The sequence below is a fragment of the Lepidochelys kempii genome, chromosome 3 (assembly GCF_965140265.1).
Source record: "Lepidochelys kempii isolate rLepKem1 chromosome 3, rLepKem1.hap2, whole genome shotgun sequence".
Classification (NCBI taxonomy): domain Eukaryota; kingdom Metazoa; phylum Chordata; order Testudines; family Cheloniidae; genus Lepidochelys; species Lepidochelys kempii.
In genome coordinates, this window is record NC_133258.1 from 64875568 (window position 1) to 64889824 (window position 14257).

A 14257-nucleotide genomic window follows, 5' to 3' on the forward strand; every position below is an offset into this window, starting at 1 on the left:
GGCAGAAACAGTGCAGGAGTAATCATGAGCAGGGCTTGGAGCAAAGCAAGCCTAGCAGGACAGAGAATCCCCAGGCATATGCATTTAACAGCTGCTGGGCTTAAGAGCAAGCCACCTGACTGCCTTAGCCAATCAGGTGGTTGTGCTGTGGCCCAGCTATGCTCACTGACTGCCTGACAACTGAGCAGGTGCAGTTGCAGGCCCTAGTTCCAGACTGTACTACCACTTTGAGCCTCCTAGGAGCCCCAGGACCTGGTTCCATGGGGTAAGTTTTGTGAAAATCTTGCAGCAGATCTGTGGCATGGATAGAGTCCAGTGGTTCCCAGGATCATTCATCAGGGCCATAAACTTCCCAATCTACCAAGTACTGGAGCTTCTTTCTAAAGAGTTGTGAGTGCAGAATCTGTCTAACCAAGTACTCTTCATGTCCCTGGATGTTGATAGCCAGGGCAGCAGAGTTGAGCAGGATGGGAACAGCAGGTTCTATGTGCAGGGCTTTAGGACAGAAACATGAAACACAGGGTGGATACTGAGGGATTTTGGTAATTGCAACTTGAATGCCACCAGGTTGATAGGTTCCTGAATCCTAACTGAGCTCAGGTATTGGTGATCTAACTTAGCCAATGGGCAAGCTGACCTTAGATTCTGCATGGGCAGCCAAACCTTGTCCCTGATGACAAGATCGGGGATGGCTTGGCAGCCCTGATCAGTGTGATGCTTGTACATCTCCTTGCCAGATTCTAGCAGTTCCTTCAGTTTTAGATGTACTTTAGAGATGGGCAGTGAAGTCTGCAACAGCAGGTACCAGAGATCCCGTGAGGACGCCTGGGTGAAACCAAAGGTGAAATCTGTAGTTGGAGAAAAAGGGCCTTGAGAGGTGGAGGGTGGCCTTATTATATGCAAATTCCTCATGGGAAGGGAGGGAAACTCAGTCATCTTGTCGGTAGGTCATGAAACACCAAAGATTGCTCAAGGACCTGGTTAAACCATGGAGAGAGAGAGAGAGATGTGCTTCAGGTTGGGGGGAGGTGGTGCGGGAGGGGTACAGGTGAGACTGGAGAGATGATGGTGTGGAGGGTGCAGGGAAGGCTTGGGGTGGGTAGGGGGAGAGGTGATGGGGAGGAGGACATGGCGGGGGGAGTGATGGCGAGGGGGGCGTGGTGCGGTGGAGCTGGTGAGGTGGGGCTCAGGGGGAAGGTGATGGTGAGGAGGGCGCGCTGGGGAGGGAGGTGATCAAAGGGGCTCGTGGGGAGTGATGGCGAGGGGGGCGCTGACCTGTGCTGGGCAGGCCGTTGGGTGAATCAGCAAGCGGCGCCTCCTGCGTTTCCAAGGCGGGAAACGCCCCCGCTCCCAGCTGAGAGACCTGCTGGCCCTGAGGCGCGAGGAGCCGCGGGAAAGTCCCTGGCAGGGGCAGCGCGAGGACCGGCCAGTCCCTCCGCCAGTTGCAGCGCAGGAGACTGGGGAGCCGGCGCGGGGCGGTGCTCTCCGGCCGCAGCTCTGACCTCGGGGGGGCGCCCTCTCGCAGTCCCCCAGCGTGCAGGAGCGGGGAGATGGACCTCCCAGCCGCAGCCCGCTCCCAGAGAAAAAAACCCAGTCAATTCCCCATCTCCCCTGCATCCCCGCGCTGTCCCCCACCCCCAGTCCGTTCCCCTTCTCCCCTGCACCCCCCGCTGTCCCCGCCACCCCCAGTCCGTCCCCCTTCTCCCCTGCACCCCCCGCTGTCCCCGCCACCCCCAGTCCGTCCCCCTTCTCCCCTGCACCCCCCGCTGTCCCCCCACCCCCAGTCCGTCCCCCTTCTCCCCTGCATCCCCGCGCTGTCTCCGCCACCCCCAGTCCGTTCCCCTTCTCCCCTGCATCCCCGCGCTGTCTCCGCCACCCCCAGTCCGTTCCCCTTCTCCCCTGCATCCCCGCGCTGTCCCCCACCCCCAGTCCGTCCCCCTTCTCCCTTGCATCCCCCGCTGTCTCCCCCACCCCCAGTCCGTTCCCCTTCTCCCCTGCATCCCCCGCTGTCTCCCCCACCCCCAGTCGTTTCCCCTTCTTCCCTGCACCCCCCGCTGTCCCCGCCACCCCCAGTCTGTTCCCCTTCTCCCCTGCATCCCCGCGCTGTCTCCGCCACCCCCAGTCCGTCCCCCTTCTTCCCTGCACCCCCCGCTGTCCCCGCCACCCCCAGTCTGTTCCCCTTCTCCCCTGCATCCCCCCGATGTCCCCGCCACCCCCACAGCCGGCTCTCTATCTTCCCCACAGAGCAGTAACCCCACAGCTTGCACTTCTGCCGCCCTCTCCCGCCTTCCCGTCCAGCCAGCTGTTCCAGCTCATCCCGCCAGCCCCTTTCCTTCCCCTCCCATCCACAGAATCACCCGCGCGCGGTCCCCGCAGCTCACCCTCGGGCCGACCTCCCTCTCCCGCCTGGGAAAAACCTGGCCGCTCCCCCCATTCCCTTCTTCAGTAGCCGCCAGGGCTCCGGCTGTGCTCAGTGGCTGCTGCTCTCTCTGGTGCTGGCCGGCGGGCGGTGACGATCTCTCTCTCCCACTAAACTGGGAACCAGCTGGCAAATACGGATTATGACCTAGTAGAACACCTATTGCATGTCTACGTAGAAAGTTTTACGAGCCGTGGATTTGGGCAGGTTTTCACCTTTCTCTCGAATGCTAACAGGTATGAAACGGTGTTTCCAATGATGTTCCTATGTGGCGCCTTCTGAGCTAGGAATAAACTCTCAGGGGGCTGCCTGCTTTGAAAGCAAACAGGCACGTTGGCATGCGGGCTGCACCTGAGACCTCTTACTCGTACCACAAAAATGCTGAACGGCCTTTTTTTTTTTTTTTTTTTTTTTTTTTTTTAAAGACCTGAGAGCTGGAGTTTATGGACTAGCTGTTTGGAGCCTCAGCGGGAAAAGGTAGATACACTGTTCTCACACTCGCCCATCCTCCTCTGTTAAGGTGACCGTGTTTACTGGAACACAGATGTGGTCCTCTCTGTTACAGCAGCGTTTACAAATAAATACAGTTGATGAAAGATGTCAAGAAATAAATTTTGGCCAGTTACAGGATTTTACACTAGAAGTAGCTTTTTCTGAATAGCCTGACCAGTTTGATGAAAATATTCTTGGCTAGATTGAACGGTTACACTTTTTTCCCTGGTACTTTTCAGGAGGCTTTAGCTTAAAAACAGAAAGAAAGAAAAGGCTTATTTTGGAAGTTTTCATACTTTTGCCTCTGCACAGTCCAAGCAATGCCTATTGAGAGAGGCTGTTTTTGCAGCAACTTCCCCCACCCCCTCTCGATTCATCTGCTCAGTTTCTCTGTTACCATTCCTCCCATATTTTGAAATTGACACTAATTTTATCCAGATTGCTTCTGGCAGTGAAGAGCTACAAAAATCTCTGCTAAGTTTTTTATTTAATTTTCAGCCTCTGGAGTCCTTTTTATAAAACGAGTTCATCTGCAAGAGAAATGGAAAAAAGTAAAGGCAGCAGGTATTTAAATTTGAAAACTGATCATTTTGTTTTAGAAACCTGGGATCGATCTCTCTCTCTCTCTCTAAAACACAAGCCTAAAAGCTATTTTCTTTCTTTTAGGCAACTCTAGAATCGCGTTTAAGGAACTATCTATTGAGAGAGATATGTCCATAAAAGTGATTTCGAAAAAATGTTTGAGGTAACACTGCTTCTGTTCCTGATAATGCTGGAGTAATTCATCCATCTATGTCTAATTCTTCTGTCTGTGCCTAATACACTGATATGCGGGCTCAGTGTATTACAGAGGGCATGTAGTAATTGTACACGGGGGTATTAGTGTAGAGAATTGTATAGTTACTAGACATCAATCTTGTAAACAGGCAAAGCTGATCAGTATCAATAAATAGGCAAGCTAGTTGCACTGCAACCATAAAGAATTTAACAGACTGCTGCAACTAGAACAGCTCATTCCTAGGGATGGGGGATGGATAAAATAAACTAACTGGAAGTGAAAGCGACTGCTAACAGCAATTTTAAAAGGACCGTTTTTGGTCTCTACAGCTTTCGTTTCACTGGGAAGTGAAAGATGCTTGTTAATGACAGAGCGTTAATTTTAGGAGCTGTTCAAACCATCCTCCAAAACGAACAAAAGTTGCTTGACAACCATGCTTTCTTTCTCTCGTCCTTGAAAAGTAAGGGAAGAAAACAGTAGGCGTAGTACTGTCTGGAAAGAAATGGTATCTGTCCATAAAGTGCGTGGCAAGCTTTGGGCTTGAGCTTTGAGCTATACAAAGTAAAAATAACGTTTGTTAAAGTAGAAAATTGCTTAGTTTAGCACACACCGTTCACCAGTAATTGTATGCATTTGTGTGTCTCTGGAGAGGAACATTGGGGGTGGTGAGAGGGACACTTGGGGTTGGGGAAAGATATTTAAGAGCATTTCATTCTCTAGTGGAATAAGTGTTCTTATCACAAAACAACCGTGCCTTTGTGTACTGGGAAAACTAACCCTGAATGAATTAGCGATGGTACGGGTCAGAAATGAGGGGTGTTGTGAAAACACTTGCCAGAGCAGTGTCTTCAGGCAATCTTATCAATTGTCATTTTCTCAAGGCAGTTCATCTGGTAAATGTATCTTTTCCACCTGAAAGAGGTGTATGAGAGACTATTAGTGCAATGTGCACGGCTCTTTACAGAAGACTGAAAAACGACCAATTCCTACATACGAGTTTACAGCCTAAACTAAAATTTAATTTAAAATTCAGTCTAGAAAATTACGGGTAAGTATCCTTAATAAAAGCAGTTTTATAATGCATCATATTACACTGTATTGAAAGATAAAATATTTAGCAAGAATACGTTTAAAGAGAATTGATCTAATTCTGCCATCTAGTGGATGGATATATATATATATATATCTGCCACTTCATCCAAAATGAATTGATGGAATTAAGGATAATTTCAGCTTTTCCTTATTGATTTATTTATATTATATATATATATATATATACACACACACACACACACACACATATATATATATATATATATACACACACACACACACACACAGAGAGATACAAATTTAAGCAATAAGGAAAGGCTGACATTATCCTTAATTCCATTAATTCATTTTGCAGCTGAAGTAAGTTTATTTTGATTTCAGAACCCTGCCTTGTGCTTTAATACATATCTTGTAAAATTAGCTTCTATGCTTGTGCACTATACACATACCTAAATTTACAATAGCTCAGAATAGATCTCTGTTTTTCTTAAACCAGAATGGAAGGTCAGATATGTAAACTAATGCACTCATCAAGCATATCAGCACAAGTTAGGATGAAGTGGCAGACAGAATTCAGGGCTGAGATTTACTGTTATGTCTTAGCTCATTACTAGAGTAATGGTTTCTTCTGTGGAGTCTGGAGGAGCGGGTGCTGTTACCCCTAAACATTTTCATGATTCATCTTGGGATTTGCACATGCTATCTGTGGTTAGATGTTGATAGATAGTTGCCCCAAAACAGTAAGTTCTCTTCCTGAACGGTTCATTCCAATTTTTTTCCCCTTGCAAAATTGTGTGGAAAAAGATGTACCTCTAAACAGGTTAAAGTAACAACTCCTCACTTTGAGGTCTGAACATTACTTAAATCTGTTTTTGAGATACTAGAGCCCTAGTCCTTGTGCAATCCTCTCCAACGATAAGTACCTGTTCAACAACCCCAGGACACAGCTTGTACTAAACAGATAGACATTGGAGGGAAAAACCCTGCCAGGAACTTGAGCTTCATTTTTCTTCTCATCAATCCTATATTAGCAAGTGAATTACAACTATGCATGAATTCATGGGAAATTTGGGGCAGACCCACAAATCTGCTTGTGGGTGTTTTAATTGTAGGAAGAGGGAGATATGTTATACTGGAGCTTGTTGTTGAAGAAGGACCAGAGTAGAAGTAGAGCGTAGAGTTTTGGGGGGAGTTTGCTATGGGGGATGGAGAAATGTTTGGGATGTTGGGAGTTTGAAGTGGGGAAAGTTGGAGGGGCTTGTACATGCAGCAGATCAAGATAAGAACCCTCATCAGTGTGTTGCGGGGGGTTGATAACTGAAAGGAGAAGCTGAAGTTTTTCACAGGGGACTGAATCGCCCCTATCCCTTTTGTTTTGTTCCTAGTTTCTTCTCCTTCTCTGAAACACTTGCTCCCTACCTTAAAGCAGCATAGTGTTTAAGATCTCTGTTTATTTTAAACATGTGTAGCAATAAAAGAAACCATTATCTAGGACAACTAGTTTGCTCTGATATGACAATTCCTATGGTTGTAGGAGGTTTGTTTCTGGGTATAGGCTTCTTCCAACTCTCAAAGTACTTCATTTCCAACTCATAGCAAACAAAAAATGGTTCATTATAAATGTAAAAATTCTTGACTTCTAAAGTCTGCCCTTACAGAGAATAACCATTCTATTCAATCTTTCAGACAGGAAGAGTGATGTGGTCTTTGCGGTTGTGTTAGAGATGATTGCAGGGAGCTACATCACCCCACCCATTTTATTGTAGGAAGCCTCGATATAGAGAAAAGTTAGTTATAGGTCCAGCTGGGACATCAACCATCTTACTGGAAAGACTTCAGCAGTGGTATGCCCAAGTCTTTCTGCATGAAACTAGCGTTAGTGAACATTCCTAAACATTTATGACACTTAGCTGCAGGAAAAGATCACGTATGTGGACTCTGAATTGTGAGCCAGTCATTAGGCTCAAAGAGAAGGGGAATTCTAGGAAGCATGTGTCTTGCATATTGACAGGTTTCACAAGTTCTACAAAACAACTGGCTTTCTTAGCATATCTCTACTTGTTAAACAGGTGTATTAGGACATTAAAATACAGTTCTTTTCACATTAATATCAGTAATATTTATCCTTTCAGGCTTTTAAAGTTTTTTGTATGCTTTAAAACAGAATCGGGCCTACTTTAAAGTTCATCTTCTTATACCTTCATGTTAGTTGCCTTTATTGCCACACCCCTGCCTTCATGCCCACTTTAACTCCCCTTACCTCAGACTTAGTGGTCCAAATTTAGAAGATCTGTAAGGAGAATAAATTGGTAAGGGGGCATGAATTGAAGGGCAAGTCTGCACCAATGCAGCTGAGCCACCATAGAGCATCTTGTGAAGATGCTCTATGCCCAAGGAAGAGCTCTTCCCCATTGGCATAATTACTCCACCTTCACGAGGGACGGAAGCTATGTCAGTAGGAGAGCATTTCCTGCCGACATAGCACTGGTGTAGACAGCGCTTAGGTCGCTGTAACTTGTGGTAGTGTAGTCCTGCCCTAAGTAAGTTAGTTAGGAATCAAAGTTAGTATACCACACAAGTTTAGGATATTGGAAGATGATGTAATATCTAGCCCTATTCTTTTTATATTATCTTTAATTTTCACCAAAACAAAGGATTCAGATTTTGCTAAACTATATATAATTTGTTAAACTATATTATATGTAATATAAAACAGACATTTTATCCAGGTTTCCACTGTAATTACGGTAAACCAAAGAGCATAACCATACATGTCCTTAAATTGCTTAACTTAAGGTTTAATTATAAGCAGTGCTTTAGGTTTCAATATTACCCAACTGTACAGAGGGGTACATGAATAAGCTCAATTCTCCAAATGGCAACAGCCAATATCTGGTTAATATTTTAGGCATCAAGTCCATCTACAGAGTTAGAATGGACTTGCAATTAAGGTACTGGGCTAGGATTCAGAGGAGCTTAGTTCCACTCCTGGCTATGCTATAGCCTTCCTGTGTGACCTTGGGAAAGTCACTTGGGGAACTAAGGCACAGAAAGACTATCTGTAAAACAAGAATAATGCTTCATTTGTGTTTCTTGTCTATTTAAAATGTAAGCTCTTGTGTATATACAGCACCTGGTACAATGAGTCTTGCATCTTAGCCAGGGCCTCCAGGCACCACTGTAATATGTATTAAAAGTTTTCTGAGAGATCTAAAAGGGAAATAGCTTGGGAGGCCCATCTAGCTCGTCCACCACCTATGACTGTGTCCTCCCTACTCTATGAATCCCTGAAACCCTTCCCCCAGATTAGCCATCTTCTACTATCTTGTGACTCACCCTTTGTGTATGAAGCTCTGTGGCTCTTGGGTCCCTCAGACAGACTAGAAAGCCAGAGGACGGAGCAGAAGCAAATCCTTCAAAGCAAGAGCACAAGCAGGCAATTTAAGGAGTGAATGTGTCTCACTGTCCACAGCTACCAGAAACAGACAGAACTAGGGATGGCCATCTGTCTTTCTGGTTGGATGCGTGGTATGTGGCTGCATAGGTTGCTTAGGCCTAAGGCTGCTACTGTTGGATATGATACAATAAAGAACATTTTGATTTGGAGAAAGTACTAATTTGAATCAAGCTATTTTACTTTTATGTAGCCTTTAAAAAAAACATTTTGCACATATTGATCTGTATTTATTGCATATTATCTTCAGAATTTTTGCAGTCTTGATTGTTTTCAGCCACAAACACAAGAACAAAATTAGACAAGGCACTACACTATAAAGCCTGACGTTGATGGATTTGAAATGTATCGAATGCATTTATGATCGGTACCATGCCATGTTGTTAAAGTAGAACATCAAGGAAATGGGGCTAGCTTCTTAAAATACGAGTGTTATGATTTATATCTAGGTGTAATTTATTATTTAATGAATAACATAAGTAGAATTATAGAGATCAAAATGTGGGGAAATGAATGAAGATTCAATGAGTTCCTGTTTCTTTTGTAACTCAGATGCTAATATTCTACTCCCATTGATTTTGATGGAAATATTGTACAGTGCTGTAGTCATACAATATAATCCGATAAATTTAATTTTTAAATACCAATTTGAGTCTCTATTCTCCCTTTTTCAGAGCAACACACATTAACACAATGGGACATATATTGCTGTTGTTGATGCTTTCCATTCCCGTATTATGTCTGACTGATGGAGCCGCAACAGAACAAGATTTCACCTGGCACTTGAAGAACGTACCCCAGATTGTGAGTGAACGGACTTTCTCCCTTGACAGCCCTAAATTTGAGGCAAAAGCCAAATTAGAGCTGAGTAATGTGTGTGGAATTGAATGCCAAAGGAGACTCCCAGTGCCAAGCTTGTCTGACCTGAAGGAGTTTCTGTCCTATGAGACCGTTTTTGAGAATGGCACACGGACCCTGACTCATGTGAATGTTCTAGGGCTAGCAGTTGACGCAGCCAACACCACCACCACAAGAACGTCCCCAAGAAGAAAGAGACAGATATATGGCACAGACAGCAGATTCAGTATCTCTGACAAGCGGTTCATGACCAACTTCCCTTTTAGCACAGCTGTGAAGATTTCCACAGGCTGCAGTGGCATTCTTATTTCCCCCACGCACGTTCTAACAGCTGCTCACTGTATTCATAATGGCAAGGATTACATCAAGGGCAGCAAAAAGCTGAGGGTAGGATTGCTGAAGATGCGATCTAAAGGTGAGGGCAAGAAACGCAGAGGTGCTCAAAGGGGTAAGAGAGATGTTTCTGTGGCAAGAGATCACAGTGAGCATACCACAGAATTGAAGCAGAGATCCAAAGGTCGTGGCAGAAAACAAAAGGCAACAGGGAGGAGTCGGAAAACCTCTGATAGTAAACCTTCCTTCCAGTGGACCAGAGTAAAGAGTACCCAGATCCCAAAAGGCTGGTTTGAAGGTGTAACTGGGGATGTTTCCCTGGATTATGATTATGCTGTTCTTGAGCTCAAGCGCCCTCACAAAAAGAAATATATGGAGCTGGGAATCAGCCCAACAATCAGAAAGATGCCTGGTAGCATGATCCACTTCTCAGGTTTTGATGATGATCGATCTGGGCAGTTAGTCTATCGATTTTGTAGCGTGTCTGATGAATCCAGTGATCTCTTCTACCAGTACTGTGATGCTGAGTCTGGGTCTATTGGATCTGGAGTCTATCTCCGCCTTAAAGAGCCAAACAAGAAGAAATGGAAACGCAAAATCATTGCTGTTTATTCAGGTCATCAGTGGATGGATGTAAATGGTATGCAGCAGGATTATAATGTAGCGGTACGAATTACTCCTCTCAAGTATGCCCAGATTTGTTTCTGGATACATGGGAATGATGAGAATTGTACACAAGGCTGATAAAAGCTGAAACTAGATCATCTAGCACCTATAATATAATAAAGTAAAAACTTGCCCTAATAATTATTGGAAAAGCATCACCCCGTATCAGGAATTATTTGAACTTGAAGCCTGCAAATATTTTGATGTATTGAGTATTGCTACTCTTAGAGGGTTAGAATTTTCAAATACATTTTTTAATTATATAATAATCAACACATGACATGCATTTATAATCCAAAACTCTATTTATGTTTAAAATTCTGATAAATTCAAATTGTTCTCATTAGAAAAATTGTGACTTCACTTGTTTAAATTTTTAAAGGGAAGTATTGAAACTGCTCAAACTGATACTATTAAACAATGTGTGGGTTTTTTTAAAAATACATTTTCCTTGATTTTCTCATGGTTCTGCTCCAACAAGCATCTTCTAGTATGCAAGTAGCACATATCTTATATAATAGCATGTGCAGAATGATACAAATTGTGAAACATTTGAGTAAACTAACCTTAATTAGTTTGGACTTACCCCAAAGAGCGTATGTGCACTCTGAGGGCATGTCTACACTTACCATGGATCGATGCTGTGGTGATTGATCCACCGGGGGTCAGTTTAGTGGGTCTAGCTAAATTGACCACGGAGTTCTCTCCCATTGATGACGGGACTTACCTTATGCTTCTCATGTCAGTGAAGTCGACGGGAAAACTTTTCCTTGAACCCAGCGTGGTGTAGACACCGCAATAAGTTGACCTAAGCTATGTCGACTCCAGCTACGTTATTCTTGTAGCTGGAGTTGCGTAACTTAGGTCGACTTAACCCTGTAGTATAGACCTGCTCTGGGAGGTAATTATCTAGTTCATACTTGCTAGCTTGGAAAACTTTTTTGGGTGCCTTACAAACTCTTCCATGGAAATTCTAAATTGCTGTAGCTGATAATGAGTCCTAAAAACAATGAATTTCATTTCACTGCATTCTAAAATAGCAAAGAGTTTAATGAATGTAGCAGTTCTGTTTGGAATAAGGAAGAACCATATGGGTTTAATTTAATGCCTTTAAGTCTAGTTTGAGAAGGTATGCAAAGCTGGAGAATATGAAACATGTGCATTTTAATATTTGGAGACAAGTAGGTTTAATGAATAATAAAATATTCAACCTTTCCACCAGGTGAAGTATTCTGTAGTTGTCTTTATCAGGAAGTGGCTATGTGACAACAGTTTAAAGCTTCAAGAAAAGATTTTTGGGTGCTAAACATTTTAACAGCTTTTGTAACTACTTTCATAAGAGTTCAGCTGTCATAGATAGGCTACAGTATATCAGCCTGGGAGTTGGAATGCAATGCTCTTTTTCATACAATTCTAGAAGCTGGATAGTTCTAATCCCATCATATTCAGACCTCATCAACATGAGTTACAGGGAGAGAAGATAATCCTCCCATGCTAAATCATGTTATGCCACCTAATGAAATGGTAGGTGAGTTATCCTGTAAATGCAATAGGTATCTTATTAGGTAGCAATACTGCTAATCAGATAAATTTGGCTCATTTCTGCTACTGGACCATACAGTTAATACAGAGGGTATTTCTATGAAGTGAGCCTGATTGTTTAACATTTGTATACAAGTATCACTAATTTTTTTTGTTATCAGTTGTTCTCGATTGCTTTGCATATAATCTAATCCTGTGCGTTTCAAAGTCTTAGTGTAACAAACGAGACGGTCAGGATGCTAATTTAATCTAATAATGTAAAATTTAAATGCATATTTCAGGCTATATGCATTTGTTTATTACTGTTAAAGTTATTCAATATTTCAGTATTTAATTTGCTGTGATGATTAGCTTGCATCAATCAAAATTCATTTTCTTTACCAGTCTAGAAGAAAATAAACAAGATTTTTTTTAGATATTTTTGGCTTGCTCTATCTTTAAAATTAGATGTAATGCTGCACATTTATACTTGATATGTTTTGATGAAGTAGATTTTTTTAATGACTGAAAACACAAAATCTGGCACTTTTGATTTGCAGGTGACTTTGCCATTGTATTTCTAAAGCATGAACATTTGAGGTTTATTTGTCTACCATAAACAAAACCTATTTTGAACTCTTGCAATATTTCACTCTAAATGAAGTCTCTCTCTAAATTAAACTTTTTTGTAATTCAGGCCCTGTCTCTGTAAACAGTTAAATGCATGCTTTGCTTTACTCACATGACTGTCTGTTTGCAGAAACAGTACTATAATCTGTAAAGTTTGGAAAATGTCTAAGGTATAGTTAAAGATTAATGTTACCTTATTTATTCTGCAATGCCTCTAAATATTGCTCCTCCATTAGAAGTAATTTAAAATCACCTCAGTACAGTATTTGTACTTGCTACCTCATACCCCTGTAGCACAGATCTAAAGCATTATTTGTAGTGAACTATAATGCTTTACTTAAGTGTAGAAATTTTAACTTATTCTAAAAAAATTAAATGCCAGTTCCTCAGCTGGTGTAAATCAGCATAGCTTCATTGATTAACACAGTTACACTAGCTTCTGATCTGGCCCTAAATCCATCATAATTTAAATTGGTGACTTATTCCTTATGCTGGTAAGGCTTAGTATGCCTCTGTTCAGTATGACAGAAGTGACAGTCTGTTTTCATATTAGCTTGAGAATATGGGGAAAAAGCACGAATGATGAACAATGACAGTAGCAGATGTCAACTGACTTTATTTGATTAAGTATCTGCTGCAAGTATGGCAACCTGATCTCTTTCCTAGTCTATAACAAACACATGAACAAATATAACTTCAGTACCCAGAACGGTAATGGAGCAAATAATCAAGCAATCAATTTGCAAACACCTAGAAGATAATAAGGGGATAAGTAAAAGTCAACATGGATTTGTCAAGAACAAGTAATCTCAAACCAACCTAATAGCTTTATTTGACAGGGTAACAAGCCTTGTGGATGGGGGGAAAGCGGTAGATATGGCATATCTTGACTTTAGTATGGCTTTTGAAACTGTCTTACATGACCTCATAAACAAACAAGGGAAATATAGCCTAGATGGAGGTACTATAAGGTGGGTGACTGGTTGGAAAACCATTCCCAGAAAGTAATCATCAGTGGTTCACAGTCAAGCTGGAAGGGCATATTGACTGGTGTCCCGCAGGGATCAGTCCTGTTCAATATCCTCAAATTATTTAGATTATGGCATAGAGAGTACATTTAAAAACTTTGTGGATGATACCAAGCTGGGAGGGGTTGGAAGTGCTTTGGAGGATAGGATTAAAATTCAAAATGATCTGGACAAACCAGAGAAATGGTCTGAAGTAAATAGGATGAAATTCAATAAGGACAAATGCAAAGTACTCCACTTACGAAGGAACAATCAGTTGCACACATACAAAATGGAAAATTACTGCCTAAGAAGGAGTACTGTAGAATGGGATCTGGGGGTTGCAGTGGATCACAAGCTAAATATGAGTTAAAAGTGTAACACTGTTGCAAAAAAAGCAAACAGCATTCTGGGAATATATCAGCAGGAGTGTTGTAAGCAAGACACAAGAAGTAATTCTTCCACTCTACTTCGCACTGATGTGGCCTCACCTGGAGTATTGTGGCCAGTTGTGTGCCACGTTTCAGGAAAGATATGGACAAAGTCCAGAGGAGAACAACAAGTTATTAAAACATCCAGAAAACATGACGTATGAGGAAAGATTGAAAAAAATTAGTTTGTTTAGTGTGGAGAAGAGAAAACTGAGGCAGGACATAACATTTTTCAAGTACATAAAAGTTTGTTACAAAGAGAAGGATAAAAATTGCTCTCATTAACTTCTGAGGATAAGGCAAGAAGCAAATGGCTTAAATTGCAGCAAGGAAGGTGTAGGTTGGACATTAGGAAAAGCTTCCTAACTGTCAGGGTAGTTAAGCATGAACAAACTGCCGAGGAAGGTTATTGAATTTCTATCACTGGAGGTTTTTAAGACAGGTTAGATGCTTGTCAGGAATGGTCTGGTTATTACTTAGTCCTACCTTAAGTGCAGGGGACTGGATTAGATGACCTACTGAGATCTCTTCCAGTCCTACGTTTCTATGATTCTATGTACAGTACCATTGCATATGAGTAAAATGTAAAAGTAGATGCTCACAGGAAAATATGGA

The 14257-nt window shown here is 42.4% G+C and overlaps 1 protein-coding gene across 4 annotated transcripts; it reads left to right on the plus strand.

The window, feature by feature from the left end:
* The first annotated feature begins 201 nt into the window (after window positions 1–201).
* PRSS35 (serine protease 35) lies at window positions 202–10279 on the plus strand. 4 transcript variants are annotated; one of them, XM_073335133.1, is made up of 3 exons: window positions 2434–2655; window positions 2845–2896; window positions 8871–10279. In XM_073335133.1, exons 1-3 carry the CDS (start codon window positions 2646–2648, stop codon window positions 10129–10131), a joined length of 1323 nt encoding a protein of 440 aa, XP_073191234.1. In that variant the 5' UTR covers window positions 2434–2645; the 3' UTR covers window positions 10132–10279. The 4 variants fall into 4 exon arrangements, with proteins under 4 accessions (XP_073191236.1, XP_073191234.1, XP_073191238.1 ...); XM_073335135.1 differs by lacking the exons at window positions 2434–2655; window positions 2845–2896 and adding an exon at window positions 202–265; XM_073335137.1 differs by lacking the exon at window positions 2845–2896.
* The last annotated feature ends 3978 nt before the right edge of the window (window positions 10280–14257 follow it).